The 23,314-nt window shown below is 44.5% G+C and overlaps 1 protein-coding gene across 1 annotated transcript in view; it reads right to left on the reverse strand.

Moving 5' to 3' along the window:
* LOC143808695 (cytochrome P450 2C50-like) overlaps window positions 1-23,314 on the reverse strand; it is a 136,539-nt gene that overhangs the window by 100,941 nt on the left and 12,284 nt on the right. Inside the window, exon 2 of the mRNA XM_077291616.1 lies at window positions 7,622-7,810. Within this exon, the coding sequence (XP_077147731.1) occupies window positions 7,622-7,798 (177 nt within the window). The 5' untranslated portion in view covers window positions 7,799-7,810. The remainder of the gene's footprint in view (window positions 1-7,621; window positions 7,811-23,314) is intronic.

Consider the following 23,314-nt stretch of genomic DNA (forward strand, 5'->3'; position numbering starts at 1 on the left):
CTAATGGGAATGCAAGGAGTTTTCACAAAATATTGTTGCTGCTTGTGTTTATGGGACATTAGAAATACAGTAGAGCATTATGTTTGTCATGATTGGGGACAGAGAAACATCTATGCTCCAGGTAGAGACAATGTTCAGCATAATCCTTTAGTTGCTCCAACAAAAATCTTTCTTCCTCCACTACATATAAAGTTGGGATTGATTAAAAACTTTGTGAAAGCCAATGCAAAGACAAATTCACTAGGATTCCAGTACATTTCACATAAATTCTTCAGCATTTCACCAGCAAAACTGAAGGAAGGGGTATTTGTTGGTCTTCAGATGAGAGAGCTTATGAGAGATGATGTGTTTGAAGGAACTGTAAATGATAAGGAATTGAGATCTTGGAAAAGCTTCAAGTGGATCTGTGAAAACTTCTTAGGAGAACAAAAATCTCCAGAATATGTTGAAGGTGTTGAGGAACTGCTAAATGCCAGTGTCTTGGATGTCGCATGTCTCTGAAAATGCACTTTTTGCATTCACATTTAGATTTTTTTCCTCAAAATATTGGGGATGTAAGCGATGGACAAGGCAAGCAGTTTCACCAGCACAATAAAGTAATGGAACACTGCTACCAGGGTTTTTGGAATGACTCAATGATGGCAGATTACTGCTGGATGTTAAGTTGTGACAACCCTGAAAAATCGTATCAACGACAGTCTAATGTCAAGCACTTTCAATTTCTGCTCATATTTTGGTTTCTATTTTGCATATGAAATTATTTTCGTTCAATTAAAAACTGTTTTGTAAGGTGAAGCATTTCTTTTTGATATGTAGATTACTATTTTCTTAATGCCGCCAATATATTTATTATACCTTAAAATAATGATGCTGCTCCATAGAAACTATACGTGCTACAGAAAAGCTATATACATTTTTGAAATCAGGACAAAAAGATGATTCAGAAAAGTACAAAATCACCTGCGATGATTACAAAAAAATATTTTTTGTAGCCCTGTGTAAGTAGAGCATAAATTGGCTAATTCATGTCTACCCAGCAGCCACGACAAGGCAATCTTCTTTGCTGGGAACCTGTCATGATTCTCAATGGCGAGAGAACATAGCCCAGCATATATGAGAACTAGCTCTTGGAAGATGGAAACTATACTGACCATGAACTAAACCTGCCGCACAACTAGAAGTGGCCGGGTAGCATGCCTACGTTTTTTTATCCCTAGATGCCCAGCGCCAGCCGGAGAACTACCTAATCCTAGCAGAGGAAAAGACAGTCCTGGCTCACCTCTAGAGAAATTTTCCCAAAAGGCAGACAGAGGCCCCCACATATATTGGCGGTGATTTAAGATGAAATGACAAACGTAGTATGAAAATAGGTTTAGCAAAATCGAGGTCCGCTTACTAGATAGCATGAAGACAGAAAGGGCACTTTCATGGTCAGCAGAAAACCCTATCAAAACACCATCCAGAAATTACTTTAAGACTCTAGCATTAACTCATAACACCAGAGTGGCAATTTCCGCTCACAAGAGCTTTCCAGACACAGTAACGAAACAGCAGCTGTGAACAGGAACAAAATGCAAAAACACACAAGGACAAAAGTCCAACTTAGCTGGGAGTTGTCTAGTAGCAGGAACATGCACAGAAAGGCTACTGATTACATTGTTGACCGGCATGAAACTGACAGAGGAGCAAGGTTATATAGCGACTCCCACATCCTGATAGGAGCAGGTGAACAGAGGGGATGATGCACACAAGTTAAATTCCACAAGTGGCCACAGGGGGAGCCCAGAATCCAATTTCACAACAGTACCCTCCCCTCAAGGAGGGGGCACCGAACCCTCACCAGAACCACCAGGGCGATCAGGATGAGCCCTATGAAAGGCACGGACAAGATCGGAGGCATGAACATCAGAGGCAGTGACCCAAGAATTATCCTCCTGACCGTATCCCTTCCATTTGACCAGATACTGGAGTTTCCGTCTGGAAACACGAGAGTCCAAGATCTTTTCCACAACGTACTCCAACTCACCCTCAACCAACACCGGAGCAGGAGGCCCAACGGAAGGCACAGCTGGTACCTCATACCTGCGCAACAATGACCGATGAAAAACATTATGAATCGAAAAGGATGCAGGGAGGTCCAAACGGAAGGACACAGGGTTAAGAATCTCCAATATCTTGTACGGGCCGATGAACCGAGGCTTAAACTTAGGAGAAGAAACCCTCATAGGGACAAAACGAGAAGACAACCACACCAAGTCCCCAACACAAAGCCGAGGACCAACACGACGACGGCGGTTGGCAAAAAGCTGAGTCTTCTCCTGGGACAACTTCAAATTGTCCACCACCTGCCCCCAAATCTGATGCAACCTCTCCACCACAGCATCCACTCCAGGACAATCCGAAGATTCCACTTGACCGGAGGAAAATCGAGGATGAAACCCCGAATTACAGAAAAACGGGGACACCAAGGTGGCAGAGCTGGCCCGATTATTGAGGGCGAACTCCGCCAAAGGCAAAAAAGCAACCCAATCATCCTGATCCGCAGACACAAAACACCTCAAATATGTCTCCAAGGTCTGATTAGTCCACTCGGTCTGGCCATTAGTCTGAGGATGGAAAGCAGACGAAAAAGACAAATCTATGCCCATCCTAGCACAGAATGCCCGCCAAAATCTAGACACGAATTGGGTCCCTCTGTCAGAAACGATATTCTCCGGAATACCATGCAAACGAACAACATTTTGAAAAAACAGAGGAACCAACTCGGAAGAAGAAGGCAACTTAGGCAAGGGAACCAGATGGACCATCTTAGAGAAACGGTCACACACCACCCAGATGACAGACATCTTCTGAGAAACAGACAGATCAGAAATAAAATCCATCGAGATGTGCGTCCAAGGCCTCTTCGGGATAGGCAAGGGTAACAACAATCCACTAGCCCGAGAACAACAAGGCTTGGCCCGAGCACAAACGTCACAAGACTGCACAAAGCCTCGCACATCTCGTGACAGGGAAGGCCACCAGAAGGACCTTGCCACCAAATCCCTGGTACCAAAGATTCCAGGATGACCTGCCAACGCAGAAGAATGAACCTCAGAGATGACTCTACTGGTCCAATCATCAGGAACAAACAGTCTACCAGGTGGGCAACGATCAGGTCTATCCGCCTGAAACTCCTGCAAGGCCCGCCGCAGGTCTGGAGAAACGGCAGACAATATCACTCCATCTTTAAGGATACCTGTGGGCTCAGAATTACCAGGGGAGTCAGGCTCAAAACTCCTAGAAAGGGCATCCGCCTTAACATTCTTAGAACCCGGTAGGTAAGACACCACAAAATTAAACCGAGAGAAAAACAACGACCAGCGCGCTTGTCTAGGATTCAGGCGCCTGGCAGACTCAAGGTAAATTAAATTTTTGTGGTCAGTCAATACCACCACCTGATGTCTGGCCCCCTCAAGCCAGTGACGCCACTCCTCAAAAGCCCACTTCATGGCCAAAAGCTCCCGATTCCCAATATCATAATTCCGCTCGGCGGGCGAAAATTTACGGGGAAAAAAAGCACAAGGTCTCATCACGGAGCAGTCGGAACTTCTCTGCGACAACACCGCCCCAGCTCCGATTTCAGAAGCGTCGACCTCAACCTGAAAAGGAAGAGCAACATCAGGCTGACGCAACACTGGGGCGGAAGAAAAGCGGCGCTTGAGCTCCCGAAAGGCCTCCACAGCATCAGGGGACCAATCAGCAACATCAGCACCCTTCTTAGTCAAATCAGTCAATGGTTTTACAACATCAGAAAAACCAGCAATAAATCGACGATAAAAGTTAGCAAAGCCCAAAAATTTCTGAAGACTCTTAAGAGAAGAGGGTTGCGTCCAATCACCAATAGCCTGAACCTTGACAGGATCCATCTCGATGGAAGAGGGGGAAAAAATGTATCCCAAGAAGGAAATCTTTTGAACCCCAAAAACACACTTAGAACCCTTCACACACAAGGAATTAGACCGCAAAACCTGAAAAACCCTCCTGACCTGCTGGACATGAGAGTCCCAGTCATCCGAAAAAATCAGAATATCATCCAGATACACAATCATAAATTTATCCAAATAATCGCGGAAAATGTCATGCATAAAGGACTGGAAGACTGAAGGGGCATTTGAAAGACCAAAAGGCATCACCAAATACTCAAAATGGCCCTCGGGCGTATTAAATGCGGTTTTCCACTCATCCCCCTGCTTGATTCGCACCAAATTATACGCCCCACGGAGATCAATCTTAGAGAACCACTTGGCCCCCTTTATACGAGCAAACAAATCAGTAAGCAGTGGTAACGGATATTGATATTTAACAGTGATTTTATTCAAAAGTCGATAATCAATACACGGCCTCAAAGAGCCGTCTTTCTTAGACACAAAGAAAAAACCGGCTCCTAAGGGAGATGACGAAGGACGAATATGTCCCTTTTCCAAGGACTCCTTTATATATTCTCGCATAGCAGCGTGTTCAGGCACAGACAGATTAAATAAACGACCCTTAGGGTATTTACTACCCGGGATCAAGTCTATGGCACAATCGCACTCCCGGTGCGGAGGTAGTGAACCAACCTTGGGTTCTTCAAAAACGTCACGAAAGTCAGACAAGAATTCAGGAATCTCAGAGGGAATAGATGATGAAATGGAAACCAAAGGTACGTCCCCATGAGTTCCTTTACATCCCCAGCTTAACACAGACATAGCTCTCCAGTCGAGGACTGGGTTATGAGATTGCAGCCATGGCAATCCCAGCACCAAAACATCATGTAGATTATACAGCACCAGAAAGCGAATAACCTCCTGGTGATCCGGATTAACACGCATAGTCACTTGTGTCCAGTATTGTGGTTTATTACTAGCCAATGGGGTGGAGTCAATCCCTTTCAGAGGTATCGGAGCCTCCAATGGCTCCAAATCATACCCACAGCGTTTGGCAAAGGACCAATCCATAAGACTCAAAGCAGCGCCAGAGTCGACATAGGCGTCCGCGGTAATAGATGACAAAGAACAAATCAGGGTCACAGATAGAATAAACTTAGACTGTAAAGTGCTAATTGAAACAGACTTGTCAGGCTTCTTAGTACGCTTAAAGCATGCTGATATAACATGAGTTGAATCACCACAATAGAAGCACAACCCATTTTTTCGTCTAAAATTCTGCCGCTCGCTTCTGGACAGAATTCTATCACATTGCATATTTTCTGGCGTTTTCTCAGTAGACACCGCCAAATGGTGCACAGGTTTGCGCTCCCGCAGACGCCTATCGATCTGAATAGCCATCGTCATGGACTCATTCAGACTTGCAGGCACAGGGAACCCCACCATAACATCCTTAATGGCATCAGAGAGACCTTCTCTGAAAATCGCCGCCAGGGCGCACTCATTCCACTGAGTAAGCACAGACCATTTGCGGAATTTTTGGCAGTATATTTCAGCTTCATCTTGCCCCTGAGACAAGGACATCAAGGCCTTTTCCGCCTGAAGCTCTAAATGAGGTTCCTCATAAAGCAACCCCAAGGCCAGAAAAAACGCATCCACATTGAGCAACGCAGGATCCCCTGGTGCCAATGCAAAAGCCCAGTCTTGAGGGTCGCCCCGGAGCAAGGAAATTACAATCCTGACCTGCTGTGCAGGGTCTCCGGCAGAGCGAGACTTCAGGGACAAAAACAATTTGCAATTATTTTTAAAATTTTGAAAGTGAGATCTATTCCCCGAGAAGAATTCAGGCAAAGGAATTCTAGGCTCAGACATAGGTGCATGAACAACAAAATCTTGCAAATTTTGTACCTTTGTGGCGAGATTATTCAAACCTGTAGGTACACTCTGAAGATCCATTTGAAACAGGTGAACACAGAGCCATTCAAGGATTAGAAGGAGAGGAAGAGAGGAAGGCTGCAGTATAGGCAGACTAGCAAGTGATTCAATTAAGAGAACACTCAGAACTAGAGGGAAAAAAAAAAAAAAAAAAAATTGTAGCAGACTTCTTTTTTCTCTCCTTTCTCAGCCAGTAATTTAACCCTTTTTTGGGCCGGTCAAACTGTCATGATTCTCAATGGCGAGAGAACATAGCCCAGCATATATGAGAACTAGCTCTTGGAAGATGGAAACTATACTGACCATGAACTAAACCTGCCGCACAACTAGAAGTGGCCGGGTAGCATGCCTACGTTTTTTTATCCCTAGATGCCCAGCGCCAGCCGGAGAACTACCTAATCCTAGCAGAGGAAAAGACAGTCCTGGCTCACCTCTAGAGAAATTTTCCCAAAAGGCAGACAGAGGCCCCCACATATATTGGCGGTGATTTAAGATGAAATGACAAACGTAGTATGAAAATAGGTTTAGCAAAATCGAGGTCCGCTTACTAGATAGCATGAAGACAGAAAGGGCACTTTCATGGTCAGCAGAAAACCCTATCAAAACACCATCCAGAAATTACTTTAAGACTCTAGCATTAACTCATAACACCAGAGTGGCAATTTCCGCTCACAAGAGCTTTCCAGACACAGTAACGAAACAGCAGCTGTGAACAGGAACAAAATGCAAAAACACACAAGGACAAAAGTCCAACTTAGCTGGGAGTTGTCTAGTAGCAGGAACATGCACAGAAAGGCTACTGATTACATTGTTGACCGGCATGAAACTGACAGAGGAGCAAGGTTATATAGCGACTCCCACATCCTGATAGGAGCAGGTGAACAGAGGGGATGATGCACACAAGTTAAATTCCACAAGTGGCCACAGGGGGAGCCCAGAATCCAATTTCACAACAGGAACCTAACAATGTGTTTCCTCTCTTGGGCTGATGGCCTACATTTATATGGGTAGGTAGGATCCTGCTGTGATTAACACCACTATAGGCTGATGGGTGGAGTGTTCAGTCAGAGAGACTATGCATACAAAAATCGAAAGACTGTCAATCACTTCCAAAAAGAACAGGTGTGAACAGGCGTATACTAAGAGTAGCCATCTCCATATAGAACTAACAGCCTATGGTGGTTTTAACCACAGCAGGATTCTACCTACCCTTTTAAATGCAGGCTATCAGCCTAAGAGAGGAAACACATTAGATTAGGTTCCCTGCAAAGTAGATTGCATTGTTGAGGCTGCTGAGCATGCACAAATTAATAGAATTATGTGCTAAGTATAATAGATTTTAACTATTTTTTAGAGAAGAAATGCAGTTCCAATTTCATATATTTCATGTTTACATACTATAGCACTAAAGAGTGCAACTTTATTTGTTAGTCCAATTGGTATAAATCTGGGGTACATGTGCAATACCTGGCCACAGCCACCCCATTCCATTGATGGTGCTGGCAACCTCCGCAACTGAGCATTCCTGACCCCAGCACCTGGAACAGCTGATCACACCCCCACGGATCAGGCATTGGTGACCTACCGTTAAGTCTTTTTGAAAAGTTGGTGAATCTAATTATATTGGAATACGATTTGAGGCACAATAATTCAGGTTATGAAGTTAATACCGTACAAAAAAATTGACAAGTAGATCCATATGCACTTGCAACATTCTGCCTAAAATAAGAATCCCAATTTAAAGCACACATTTGTACATACAGTGGAAGGTCTCTTACCTCTGTGAAGGACTTTTGGGGTTTTAATGTGTTGATCACATGCATATTTCCTATGATTGGTAAAGGCATAGGACCAGGAGGTAAATTGATGGATATTTTCTGGTTCTTAAAAAAACTGATCAGAAATAAAATGATCACCACGGACACAAGAACGGAGATGGGATCCACCATGACCATGTCTGCAAAAGCCTAGAAAAAAGGGAATAAAACACAAATAATTCAATATTCAGTATTATTAGAATAAGAGAACCACTCCAGCACTTTGCCACAGGAGCAATGACACAAAAATATCCTGGAAGGATTGGACACTTTAAAGGAACAGTCCAGACAAATGATACCCAGCAAATCCCAGTATTGGACTGAAAGAGTGGACTATGACAAAAGGAAAAATCAAATCTGTGTCTACCTGTGTCCTGTGCCCTTCCTCAAGTCCAGTAATAGGCAAAAAAATCAGCTCTGCCCTGAATGTTCCCTGAAAATGCCACTTTCCCTGGTCTCGGCTCACAGGGCATGGCTTCCACCAGTGGTGAGATACCGCATATACTCGAGCATAAGCCGACCAGAGTATAAGCAGAGACCGTTAATTTTGCCACAAAAAACTCGGAAAACTTATTGACTCGAGTATAAGCCTAGGGTGGGAAATGCAGCAGCTACTGGTAAATTTTAAAAATAAAAATAGATAGCAATAAAAGTAAAACTGATTGCGACATCAGTAGGTTGTGTTTTTGAATATCTGTATTGAATCAGGAGCCCCATATAATGCTTCATACAGTTCATGATGGGCCCCATAAGATGCTCCATACAAAATATGCCCCATATAATGCTCCATAAAGTTCATGATGGGCCCCAAAAAATGCTCCATATTAAAATATGCCCCATGTAATGCTGCACAAAAGGTTAATGATACACCCATAAGATGCTCCAGAGAATATTATGCCCCATACAATGCTGCACAAAGGTCGATGGCCCTATAAGATGCTCCATAGATTATGCCCCATATAATGCTGCACAAAGGTTGGTGGCCCCATAAGATGCTCCATAGATTATGCCCCATATAATGCTGCACAAAGGTTGATGGCCCCATAAGATGCTCCATAGAATATTAGGCCCCATATAATGCTGCACAAAGGTTGATGGCCCCATAAAATGCTCCATAGAATATTAGGCCCCATATAATGCTGCACAAAGGTTAATTGCCCAAAATATGCTCCATAGATTATGCCCCATATAATGTTGCACAAAGGTTGATGGCCCCATAAAATGCTCCATAGAATATTATGCCCCATATGTATAATGCTGTACAAAGGTTGATGGCCTCATAAGATGCTCCATAGAATATTATGCCCCGTATGCTGCTGCGATGAAAAAAAATGACATACTCACCTCTCATCGCTCAGGACACCGGCACTTGCGATATTCATCTGTCCCCATTCCACCGCCGTGCTCCGTTGTGTCTTCCATCTCTCTGCAGTGACTGTTCAGGCAGAGGGCATGCACTAACCACGTCATCACACCCTCTGACCTGAATGTCACAGCCAGAGGATGCGGAAGGCTGAGCCCGGCGGTGGAACGGGGACAGGTGAATATCGCATGGCTCACCCTCCCCATTATACACAGGAGGTGAGGTCCCTGCTTCTCTGATGCGATGGTCTCTGGTGCCGGCAACTTGCTCTTGTGTTCAGCGGTCACATGGTATCACTCATTAAAGTAAAGAATATGCGCTCCACCCCAATGGGAGTGGAGTCACATCCATATTCATCACTTTAATGAGCAGTACCACATGACTACTGAACACAGGAAGCACTGCCGGCACCTGGAGACCATCATATTGCATCGGAGAAGCAGGGACAGCGCCAGAAGCAGGCGAGTATGATGTGACAGCTGCCGCTCCCCCTCCCCCGCTGACCCCCTGGAAATGACTCAAGTGTAAGCCGAGAGGGGCACTTTCAAACAAAAAAAAATGGGATGAAAATTCAATTTTTCCTCATGCCTAAGGCTATATGCACACGTTGCGGATTTGCCTGTGGAATTTTCTGTGCAGATTCTTCCACTCATGGCAGAAAACACAATTGAAAATCCGCGTGGATTTGATGCATTTTTATGTGGATTTTCATGCATTTTTTATGCGTATTTGTATGCATTTTTTAAGCTAAATAACGATATATTCTTTAACCCCTTCCCGAACTTTGATGCCACGTAGGCGCCATGATAGTCGGTGCCTATCCAACCTGTGATTCCTATGTGGCGTCATGGAGGGATTGCATCCCTGAAGATCGGGTGAAAGGGTTAACTCCAATTTCACCCAATCTGCAGGGACAGGGGGAGTGGTACTTCAGCCCAGGGGGGTGGCTTTGCCCCCAAGTGGCTACGATCACTCTGATTGACTGTTGAAAGTGAAACAGCCAATCAGAGCAATTTGTAATATTTCACCTATGAAACTTGGTGAAATATTACAATCCAGCCATGGCCGATGCTGTAGTATCATCGTCCATGGCTGGAAACCGCGATCTGCCCATCAGTCTTTCCTCCCCTCCATTCTGTGCTCCGCTGCCCTCCTCTCCCCTCTCCCCTCCGTCCTGTCCGGTGCCCCCCCGCAGTCCGATCCCACCCCCCCGCACCTCTGGAGTCCCGGTGTCCCTCCCAGTGTCCATCCGGCATCTAAGATTGGCACTGCCATCTTCAAAAATAGCGGGGGCATGCACAGTGCGCCTGCCGAATCTGCCGGCCGGCAGATTCATTACAGGCACACAGGTACATTTTGATCACTGTGATAGGTTATATCACAGTGATCAAAATAAAAAAAATAGTAAATAAAGCCCCCCTTATCACCCCCATAAGTAGTGTAAAGCAGTGACCCCTGTAACAGGTAGGGGGTGCTGCATGGTCTCCCCAGTATGCGCACGGAGGTATATTGAGGCCTTGAGAGTGAGTGGCAGTTGTGTGCATGAATGTGATAGTGTATCAGTATGTGTCACAGGGATGGATGCTCCCTGCGATGCTACCCGGAGTATCTTGTCTTTAGAGCACGTAAGCACTGAAGATGTCAGTTAGTGCACCTGGGTCCAGGTTGTGGGTAGCTATGAGAGATGGGAGGGTCTGGCTACCCACATACCTCTCCTCTGAGTGGGGGGGCACTCACTGTACCTTTTTTCCTGCAGGAGTTTAAGGACCTGCAGTGATGTCATGATCATGTGACTAGTGCATGTGATGTTACCTCACCTGTGGGTGTGGTTACAGGCTATCTAAAGGAGGTGTGTTTATTACATGGTAGGGAGTGTCTGTGAGTCTGTCAGGATGGACAGACTTCCATGTGTCAAGGCAGGACACTGCAGAGCATCCCTGTATGCTCTCTGAGTGTGGACCTGAATGTCCTGTGTGCTGTAGGTCCTGGACGGTCTGTGTTGAGGACTTGGGACTGACTAGGAGTCAGCGTGAGGAGTGGAACTCCTAAAAGGTAACCCCGGATAAGGGGATGATAATATACAGCAGAGAAGCCTATCTGCTGCATGAACAGACTGGGGGTCGTGATAAGTTCATGAAATGTAATGCAATGGACTGTACGTCATATGGTTTATGATGTGTAATAAACCAAATAAGACTGATATGTGTGAGATATCGTGCCTGAGTGTTTATCCTGCTGCCAAGCGAGTGCCCCCCAAGACACGTGGTAAGCGCAATCTCACATATGGTGGAGAATGCGGGGCAACAGTCCAGGAGGCACGTTCAGAGTTGTTTGCTGTGGCTCGGCGGGGCCACGAACATTGTGTCTGGCTGTAACTCGGCGGGGTTACGAAGCTGACAAGCATCTTGCTGTGGATCGGGGGGCCACGAAGGTGACAAGTGGCTTGCTGTGTATCGGCGGGTCCACGAAGTCTGCGGTAGAGCCTTGTGGAGTGTAGCCGCTGTTGCGGTTGAGGTTCTGCAGCAGCAGGAGCTGCAGTGAAGGCAGCAGCTGCTTGTGATCAGCACCCAGAGTGCCAGTGATTTGTGACTGCAGCAGGAGCTGTAGCAGTGTCAGCAGGAACTGGTGAAGTGTTGAAAAAATAAATAAATAAAATTGTGCTCCAGGTTGTGCAAACTCTGAAAGGGCCAGTGCAAGCCCAGGGACATTCTGGTGTATGGTGCGAACTGGGGCCTGGGAGTGCCGTGGGGGTGTCCACAGGGTGTACCTCGGGGAAGGGGTGGTGTCCCTAAAATAGGTGGTGTCCATAAAAGTGGGCGGTGACCCAAACAGGGATGATTGCCCAAAAGGGGCGGAGTCCCAAAAGGGGGAGGTAATCCAAATAGGGTTAGTGACCCAAAAGGGGGTGGAGTCCCGGGGAATGGTGGTTTTCCAAAAGGGGCGGAGCATCCTAAAGGGGTGCCACAAATGAATTGTTGCCCAGGGTATGAAAGTTATGTGTGCCCAGTATGCTGTGTAAACTATCCTCCCGCTGAGAGTTTACGGGGGTGTGCCATGCGGATGCATGATATTGAGATGTGCGGACTGGTTTATTCTGGGAGCCCGGGGACTCTGGTGAGGGTTGCACCTGAGGGATTTGAAATACGCTATAGGAGGGTCAGGGTCACCTGCACCCATGGGCACACTAAGGGCTACCCAGTAGCCAGGGTGGTCCTAGAAACGGCTAGGGACAGTGCAATTCATGATGTTGCCATAGTCGCAAACTTATCCTGTCCAGTGACAATTGGCCGGGACTCTGGGCTGTTCACAGACTTGAGGGAGAAGGGAGGGTTCTCAGCTGGTGGGGTTGTGTACCTTAAAGCATTTATTCCTCCCAAAGTTGAAGGTTTAGACATCGGGTTGACCAGTGGGGAGGGAGCATCTGCCCAATTTACGGACATGTCACCTGATGTGTACTCCAAGAAGACTGTAAGTGACGTGGTTAATAAAGCCTCTGAAGCTGACACCTGGTTAGAGAGCAACTGGAAAGTTCACCATGTTGTGGGGTGTGAGACTGACTCTAGGGGTGACTGTGACATGTCAGGGCCAGTAACAAGTGCTAGAGCGGAGTATGACGCTGTGCTAACAGAGGTACTGACACAGAGAAATTACAGGGCTCCACAGGCTGAAGTCACGATAGCGGTGGCAGCCATTCCAGAAAATGAGACCTGTTTAGGTGGGGACTGCTGGTTCCCGGGTGACCGATCGGGTGGTGGTGACTCCCATTCAGACGGTGACGAAAGCGGAAAAAAGGGCAGTAAGACTGACTCTGGTATAAATAGCAAAACTTCCCCCTGTCGCCGGAGACGCAAAAGAGGAAAACGGGCTGAACAAATTGCACCCTCGGAGAAGAGTGATAAAGAGGAGACAGGGACAAGTGCCAACAAAGATAATGTCCCTGAGATAGAAGTCACTTTATCCTTGATAAAACTCAGCACTGAAGTAGCCGACGACGTGGGAAAAGTAAAACTGTCCCAGGGTGGTGGTAGGGCTCCAACAGCTGGTATCGCAGTTGGAGAACAATTCCAAAATAAAATAGAGAGCCTGCAGGAGAAGCTGTCTAATTCGACCGCTATCACCCGACAACTAGAGGATAAAGTTGACAAGTTGACCAAGGAAATGTGCACGTGGAGCAAGCCGACAGCTTGTGGCAGGTAGAAGCGCACGTACAAAGCTTGGAAAAAGAGCGTGACAAGGTTTGTCAACAGCTGGCAAAGGAAAGTTTGAAGGTGGCGAGTATGGAAGTTGCCAACTCAGCGCAGCTGGATCAGGTGCGTCACCTGGAGTCCGAGCTCTCAGAAGTCAAGGCCCGGCTTGTAGCAAAGGAAGCACAGGGGTTCCAGGAACTCGCTAAAGGTTTATCTCGTGAGAAGGAAATAGTGGCAGATTTACAGGCCGAATTAAAAACACTAAAAGGGCATGTTGAACAAGAAAAGGCCCGGAGACAAATGGCGGAGAACAGGTTGGATGAGCTGGAGAAGGACGTCTCTGTGCTCAGAGGTCACCTGACAGCGTGGCACAGTGTGAATAGGGCCTTAGGCGAAAATGTGGTAGTGCTCCGAGAAGCAGCAAGAGGTCTTCTGCCAGAGAAGTTATGGGTCAGAGACGTACAGCAGCCATCCCTGAGTGATAACAAGGCGGAGCTGCCGATGCCCATCTTGGCAAAGGATGTTGAGAAGTGAAAACTGAGGAAGAGCTTGCGCTAAAGGCAGAACAAGACAGTCACCCGGTCTTGACAGATGTCTTGATGGAAGTTTCGGAGGTAAACAAGGAGCCATCTGTCCAAAAAGAAAATGAGACCTCGTTCTTCAAGTGCGTGGTGGAGATACCCGAGGACATGCGGGGTGCATGTACCAGTAAGGGAGCGCATGAGGCCTTTAAAAAGGCAGTAGAAGCATGTAATGTGCACTGGGCACCAGAGACAGAACAGTTGGTGATACTGTCAACTATGGAAGTCACAGTGAAGCAGGTGGCTATTCTAAGCGATATGCACCTACAGTGTCTCCACACGAAACGGATGATTCTGTTGAGAAATGAGGAAGCCGCTCGACATCTGGAGCTTGCGAGAGAAGCTCAAAATCGGCTAGGCTTTGTGGAATAAGTCATCCAAGTGCCCAAAGCTCTGGTGGCGAAAGTCGTCGGAAGACTTGGGAGAGTGATGCAGGAGATAGTGAATAAATCTGGTGTGAAAAGACTGAGGATTCCGGCTGATGAAGAGGCCCAGAACGAGGGTGAAAATGGGATGGTTCCATTCATTATTGTCGGGTCCATTTTCGAGTCTTGAGAATATTCGGATGCTCCTGGGGTATCGTGTGGCCTACCTAAAAGAAATCGAGCAGCTAAGATGTGAGAGGGAGCAGATCAATAAAGAGCTGCAGAAAATGGGAAACAGATGGCCACCAGCTTCATCTCGCGGGATAGAGATGCGAAGAGGTTCGCTAAGGGCTGAAGGTCCTCAAGATGAAGCTAAGAGAGGACATAAAGACCATGGGAGAAATGGCCAGCAGAAAGGTTACAGAAAGAGGCCTGATGAAAGAGATAAAGTAGTGTCATCTCAGTTAGCTCAAGGCTTAGTGACTTAGGTGGGAGACCCGGTAGCAAATGTGTTGACAAAGAGTCAGTCCAGACAGGTCATATGGGTGCAAGGGGATTGCGATGCCAGATTGACCATGATGCCCAAACTCGACTGAGTGGGCCCTCTTGGCTAGAAGGGCAAGGTGACTTGGGTACCCGGTCTCGAGTCCCCAGGTGTCTGACAGATGTTCAACCCCTCATTTTCAACAGAGGGGGGATATGTGATGCAGTGACCCCTGTAACAGGTAGGGGGCGCTGCATGGTCTCCCCAGTATGTGCATGGAGGTTTTTTGAGGCCTTGAGAGTGAGTGGCAGTTGTGTGCATGGATGTGATAGTGAGTCTGTGTCCGGTATTGTGGTCAATGGGAGGTATGTGTCACAGACACATGGTAAGCACAATCTCACAGTAGGGAATATAATGAAATAAATAAAATATATTTAGTTTTATTTTTCCACTAGGGTTAGAGCTAGGGTTAGAACTAGGGTTAGGGTTAGGACTAGGGTTAGGGCTAGGGTTAGGACTAGGGTTAGGGTTAGGGCTAGGGTTAGAATTAGGGTTACGGTTGCAATTAGGGTTAGAATTAGGCTATGTGCACACTGTGCGGATGTGGCTGTGGATCTGCAGCGGATTGGCCACTGCGGATTCATGGCAGTTTCCCATCATGTTTACAGTACCATGTAAACCTATGGAAAACCAATTATGCTGTGCCTATTCTGTGGAAAATACCATGCGGAAACGCTGCGTTGTATTTTCCGCAGCATGTCAATTCTTTGTGCGGATTCCGCAGCGTTTTACACTTGTTCCTCAATAGGAATCCACAGGTGAAATCCTCACAAAAAACACTGGAAATCCAGGTAAATCTGCAAGTAAAACGCAGTGCGTTTTCCCTGCGGATTTTACAAATACGGTGAGGAAAAATCCACACACGAATCCGCAACATGGGCACATAGCCTTAGGGTTAAGGCTGTAAATAGGGTTAAGGTTGGAATTAGGGTTAGGGTTGGAATTAGGGTTAAGATTAGGGTTAGGGGTGTGTTGAGGTTAGGGTTAGGCTTGTGGTTAGGGTTGGGATTAGGGTTGGTTGTGTGTTGGGGTTAGGGCTGGGTTTAGGGTTAGGGTTGGGATTAGGGTTAGGCGTGTGTTAGGGTTAGGATTGTAGATAGGGGTGTGTTAGGGTTAGGGTTGGGATTATGGTTATGGTCAGAGTTGGGATAAGGGGTAGGGGTGTGCTGGGGTTAGTGTTGGTACTAGAATTGAAGGGTTTCTACTGTTTAGGCACATCAGGGGGTCTCCAATCAAGACATGGCGACACCATTGATTCCAGCCAATCTTGCATTCAAAAAGTCAAATGGTGCTCCCTCCCTTCCGAGCCCCGACGTGTGCCCAAACAGTGGTTTACCCTAACATATGGGGCTTAAGTGTACTCAGGAAAAATTGCACAACAATTTTGGGGTCTAATTTCTCCCGTTACCCATGGAAAAATAAAAAAATGGGGGCTAAAAAAATTATTTTTTTCGGGAAAAAAAAGATTTTTTATTTTCACAGTTCTGCGTTATAAAATTCTGTGAAGCACTTGGAGGTTCAAAGTGCTCACCACAAATCTAGATAAGGGGGTCTAGTTTCCAAAAATTGGTCACTTGTGGTGTGTTTCTACTGTTTAGGGACATCAGGGGGTTCAGTTTCTCGTGCTACCCTTGTGAAAATAAAAAATTTGCAGGGTAAAAAATCATTTTTGAGGAAACAAAATGATTTTTTTATTTTCACGACTCTGCATTATAAACTTTTGTGAAGCACTTGGGGGTTCAAAGTGCTGACCACACATCTAGATAAGTTCCTTGGGGGGGCTAGTTTCCAAACAAGGGCACTTCTGGGGGGTTTCTACTGTTTACGTACATCAGGGGCTCTGCAAACGCAACGCGACGCCCGCAGACCATTCCATAAAAGTCTGAATTTCAAAACATCACTAATTCCTTTCTGAGCCCTGACATGTGCCCAATCAGTGGTTTACCCCCACATATGGGGTATCAGCGTACTCAGGACAAACTGGACAACAACTATTGGGGTTCAGTTTCTCCTATTACCCTTGTGAAAATAAAAAATTGTGGGCTAAAAATCATTTTTGAGGAAAAAAAGGATTTTTTTATTTTCATGGCTCTGCATTATAAACTTTTGTGAAGCACTTGGGGGTTCAAAGTGCTCGTCACACATCTAGATGAGTTCCTTGGGGGGGGTCTATTTTCAAAATGGGGTCACTTGTGGGGGAACTCTAATGTTTAGGCACACAGTGGCTCTCCAAGCACGACATGGTGTCCGCTAACGATTGGAGCTAATTTTTCTTTCAAAAAGTCAAATGGCGCTCTTTCCCTTCTAAGCCTTGCCGTGTGCCTAAACAGTGGTTTACCCTGACATATGAGGCACCGGTGTACTCAGGAGAAATTGCCCAACAAATTTTAGGATCCATTTTATCCTGTTACCCATGTGAAAATGAAAAAAGTAAGGCTAAATTTTTTTTTGGGTGAACAAAAAGTACTTTTTCATTCTTAAAGATCAATTTGTGAAGCACCTGGGAGTTGAAAGTGCTTATTATGCATCTAGATAAGTTCCTTTGGAGGTCTAGTTTCCAAAATTGGGTAACTTTTTGGGGAGCTCCAATCTTTAGACACACAGGGGCTCTCCAAATGCAACATGGTGTCCGCTAAAGATTGGAGTCAACTTTTCATTCAAAAAGTCAAATGGCGCTCCTTCCCTTCCGAGCCCTGTTGTGTGCCCAGTGATTCCCCCACATATGGGGTATCGGCATACTCAGGACAAATTGTACAACATCTTTCTGGGTCCAGTTTATCCTTTTACCCTTGGGAAAATAAAAAAATTGTTGCTAAAAATTCATTTTTGTGACTAAAAAGTTAAATGTTCATTTTTTCCTTCCATGTTGCTTCTGCTGCTGTGAAGCACATGAAGGGTTAATAAACTTCGTGAATGTGGTTTTGAGCACCTTGTGGGGTGCAGTTTGTAGATTGGTGTCACTTTTTCAGCCATTTAGACCCCTCAAAGTGACTTCAAATGTGAGGTGGTCCCTAAAAAAATGGTTTTGTAAATTTTGTTGTAAAAATGAGAAATTGCTGGTCAAATTTTAACCCTTATAGCTTTCTAGCAAATTGCAAAACTTTCTACATTTTTGCCAAATTTCCATTTTTTTTTTCACAAATAAACGCAAAAATTATCGACCTAAATTTACCACTAACATGAAGCTCAATATGTCATGAAAAAACAATCTCAGAATCGCTAAAATCCGTTGAAGCGTTCTTGAGTTATTACCTCATAAAGGGACACTGGTCAGAATTGCAAAAAATGGCCAGGTCATTAAGGTCAAAATAGGCTGGGTCATGAAGGGGTTAACAAAAAAATTGTGATGTAATTTCTTTGTCCAACCCCTTCTTTTACATACTCCATTCAATACCATAATACCATCACATACCATGTTCAAATATAAATGTTTACTCACACAAAACAAATATAAGTGAATATCTATAGATGTAGATAGATCTATAGAGCTGTTTCAGATCTTTTTTACTCTACTTACAAGGTTTGGTATATGTCTATGAGACTTTGCACCCAGTTTTTTGCTGGGCTGTGCTTAATTCTTTTTTTCTGATTATATCTATAGATGGATATCTATAGATATATCTATCTACAGATATATCTTTCTATCTATCTATAGATATATCTATATACACTCATTATTAAATGAACTACATTGGAACAGGGAGTATACTGTTGGTTTATTTATTTATTTATTTATTTTCAGGCGATCGAGGGCATCGGAGATTATCTCTTTGGTGAATATGTACTGTAAGTGACAGGAAGCATTATCCGCTATCCAACCAACAGTTTCACACTGCTCTGGCTTCAATAGTGGTGTGCTGTGGTCACCTACAAACTTGGATAGGAAGGTCAAGCAAGAAGATGTGGGTCTTTGTTGTTACTTTTACCTTCCCCACGGCCTCATCCTCTGCAGGCACCATCATCATCACGTCCACTTCCCCGTCCCTTGCCCCTTGCCTTGCCCATTTTAAATGGACTACTGCACTATTTCAAATGCTTAACACAAATATATTTATTAGTAGCGAAGTAATATCTCATCAGTATGCCTGCAAATCTACGATTTTTAAAACCCAAACGCGAGGCAGGCCTAATCCTGACCTAACAGACTGTATTCAATTTTTGGGGGCTTTTTTGTGAAGTAAAGTTATGCAAAATAGTGCTGTAGAGAATTAGAGTATCAGACAGCAAAAAAAGGGTACACCGGCCTACAATAACCAAACTTGGAGCATGCAGATATATGATCGCTCTCACGGAAATAACACACTGGCAAATATGTGGCCTGTTTTTTTTTTTAAATGCCAACTATGCTACGTATGCCTGACAAACTATGATTTTTCAACAGGCCTCAGTCTGACAGAACAGACTGTATATTTTTTTTTGGGGGGGTGAATGTTTGGAAAAAAAATGCAACTAGGTATATAGTAAAGAAGCTGCAGCAGCAGCAGCAGACAGTTATGGATCTTTGGGAGTGATGCAGTGGGAGCAATGGATGCACATACAGTGCCTGTAGACCTTGCACTGATGTGGATATGCTGTGCCCTGCCTACCTAGCGCTGCAATATCGGGACCCATGAATTAGCCCTAAGGCCTGTCCCACACGTCCAGATAATTCCGGTACCGGAAAAATCGGTACCGCAGTTATCCGTGTCCGTGTGTCCGTGAGCTCACGTGGCACATCAGTGTGGCACACGTGTGGCAGCCGTGTGCCGCCCGTGTGCCGACTGAGTACCACACGGACCATGCTGGGGACAGCGCTACAGTAAGCGCTGTCCCAAGCGTGGTGCTGAAGCCGCCATTCATCCCTTCTCTCCAGCAGCGTTCGCTGGGGAGAAGGAATGAAAAATCATTTTTTTTTTGTGGTTAAAATAAACTTCCCGGCAACCTCCCTATGGGAGGTGGAGCCGCATATTCATCACTGTAATGAGCGGCACCACGTGACCGCTCATACAGGACAAGCTGCAGCGCGGAGAGGAAGCATCGAGGGAGCCGGGTGAGTATTTTAATAACAGCGGCCGGGGGCACAGGGGGTGGGAGGGGGGAGGTTGCCGGGAAGTTTATTTTAACCACAAAAAAACCCAAAAAACAATGATTTTTCATTCCTTCTCCCCAGCGAAAGCTGCTGGAGAGAAGGGATGAATGGCGGCTTCAGCACCACGCTGGGGACAGCGCTTACTGTAGCGCTGTCTCCAGCACGGCACACGGACGGCACACGGACAGCATCCGTGTGCGGTACATGTTTTACACGGACCCATTGACTTTAATGGGTCCATGTGATCCGTGCGCTCCCACGAACACTGACATGTCTCCGTGTTTTTCAAACGGACACACGGTCCGTGAAAACACTCTGACATGTGCAGAGACACATTGATTTTAATGTGTCTACATGAGTCAGTGTCTCCGGTACATGAGGAAACTGACACCACACGTACCGGAGCCACTGACATGTGAAACAGGCCTAAAAGGACTTTTGGTTTCTCAGGAATTGTGTATTTAAGAGCTGCAGACCTACACTAAGTCTAAAACCACGATTCTGACCCTATCTCAGCATCAGCTCTCCCTACTCTCACTAAATCCGGAGCAGAATGCGGCGAGCAGGGCGGCGCCAGGTCTCTTATACTTGGGATGATGTTAAAAAACCACAACAATGACAACCTATGGTATTATATAATAATAATTAATTCACTAAATAATATTTATATATGTGAACAATAGATCCAATACCATATAGTCACCGTGATGTGCAACCAAATAAGTGGAATCCACTCCTAATTAGATGTGACCAAGAACCATCAAAAGCAGAGGATATATAATAAAAGATATATTTTATTTCATCTCATATTATTAAAGACAATAGAACAACATACAAAAAAATGTCAGAATAACAAATATTAGAATTAAAAATATATATTCTATATATAAAAACAAGGACCAATTTATCCTATAATGGACAAGGTATAATTGCCAAGATGGATATTGGTATATAGTTTATCTCTCATCCCTCCACATTTTTAGCATCATAGACTCACAAAAAAAGGTAGACTAGAAAAGTTTTATACACATAGAATACATAGATATATAGATGTCAGTGACACACACACACACACACACACACACACACACACACACACACACACACACACACACACACACACACACACACACACACATATATCACATATAAAGATAGATGAAAAGCCGGCAATTCAGCAGCCACGTAGTGTAAAATCACAGCAGGACTCGACAGGATAGAAGAGATGGATTACATACAGTAAATACATATAGAATAGATAGACATACAGATGTCTATGACAAATACAATTAGTACAGTGCGTGTGCGTAGCTTACAGTACGTGTATTTAATTAGTAAAAGATAATTTTTCTGAAAAGGCGTGGGCTCCCGCATAAATTTTTTTAACCAGCAGAGGGAAAGCCAATAGCTAGGAACTGATGTTTATAGCCAAGGAAGTGGGTAATACCTATTGATCTTCCCATGCTATTAATATCAGCTCACAGCTTTATGCTTAGCCTTTGCTGTATATTAAAACAGGGTACCCTAAACAAATGACATACAGTTCCTCTACGTCAGAAACCCTTCCAAAATCTCTTTAGAAAATGCTCTGAGGGAAAAAAAATCATTAAAAAATCCAGCGTTTCCTTAAGTGGATACCTTTAGAAGAACTCAGATTTTTTTTCTACCTCCCAAAATAACATTTGTTAACCTAAACTTGCGATATTTAGTCAGGAAAATGGTAAAATGTCAGTTGGTGCTTACACATTGAAGTAATGGTAGCATATTTTCCACGAAGAGCGCACCACGGCGAATAACTAGTTTTATTTATTTTTTCCCACATAATTTATTTTCAAATAATTGATATGCAAGGAATTGATTGGGCTTCGTAGGTGTGAATTTGCAATACATTTTTGGGGGACCAATTTAGAAGGTATAATAGATGGGAAGGAATATAAGATCACAAAAAGAAATAAGGCCAACTGAAAAACAAAACCTACCCCTAAAATCATCAATCTTTATTAATAATTCCGTAAAATACCAAAGATATCTATAAAGTGAGATAAAAATTACATCCTTATAGGGATCCGCCCAAGGATAGGGATAAAGTTAATCACAAAGGGTACCCTCTATGGAGTTTATATGATACCAGAAAAAAACACTTAGAAAAACCAATCAAGAAAAAACCAAGTAGAAAAAATGAAAAAAATGTTTTAAAGTAATAATAAAAAATTTAAAAAATTGAAAAAAATCAAAAAAACACAAAAAAATAGGCTAATACCTTTGTGGATACACAATGCCTCTTCTAACCCTACTTGGCCCTGGAAACTGTTATCCTTCCTGACAGCGGAGGTTGGCACCCTATAATGCGATATGGCGCCCCCACTCAACGACGGCTGTCCCTCCTATCCCTGGGTAATCCCTAATAAACTAATAATCACAGACAAAAACCATACAATTATGGATCAAATTAGATCCATCAACACAGAATGAATATCCCTCTATATATGTTCCTCACTATAAACTCCCACCACTAAAATAGCTATGGAGATTGAAGACTATAGTGTACACCGTAAATTACAACTTGGTGTCACCATCTAATAATGCGCCTTTTTACTCAATAAACTCAAGGCTGCTATATTGAATGATACAGGTGGATAAATATATTGTATTGATACTAGTTTCTCTACCTCTATATCCTATCTTCATAGGTACATAACTACAAAAGGTCTATATCGCCTTAATAGGCCAATCAATTGTATGCATACAGCTCCATATAAACAGAGGAACATAAATAAAGTGTTTCATATATGACACACACTAATCCGCATGTCACAAATGTATAGCTTATAACCAACACTTAGCTCATAATTCCTGGGTATTCCCTTCAGATGACCATGCAAATGCATCGGCTCACACTGTCCCAACGCGTTTCTCCCCCGTCATTCAAGGGGGTTCATCAGGGGACCTTCAGATTCACAGTCCTTAATAGGTCATAGAGCTATAGACAAACATGATAGTACTGTCTGGCAACAAGTCTGTGCACCAGCGCTATGTAATCCACTCATTTATATAAGATGGGATGGTATAATCTCCACCCACCTTCATTAGGCTTGGCGTCCCTTGCATTCAATCTCCATTATGCACATGTTGTGTTACTTCCGGGTACAACGCTGCCGGATGATGATGATGTCACACGTCATGTGTGGAACGCATCTGCGCTCCACTTTCTGCTCAGCCGCTGAGTCCTCTATCTCCAGGAGCCAGCCGTATACCCAGAACCAGTGCCGCCCTTTGTAACGATATCACGTGTCATATGTGGAATGCATCTGCACTCCACTTGATGCGCAGCCGCAGAGTCATCCTCTATTTCATAACGCCAGACGCCTACCTGACTCATCTCACATTCCAATCTTCTGCGTAGGTACGCGCACCCAAATCTCCACCATCTTTCTACTATATACAAATGACCACTTATAATGGCCACCACTACTTAATGCATATGACTAGATAAAAATATAATCTAATGAAGCACAATCTAAATACAAGAGTGGATCTACATGCAAT

This window comes from Ranitomeya variabilis, chromosome 2 (assembly GCF_051348905.1).
Source record: "Ranitomeya variabilis isolate aRanVar5 chromosome 2, aRanVar5.hap1, whole genome shotgun sequence".
NCBI classification, from domain to species: Eukaryota; Metazoa; Chordata; class Amphibia; order Anura; family Dendrobatidae; genus Ranitomeya; species Ranitomeya variabilis.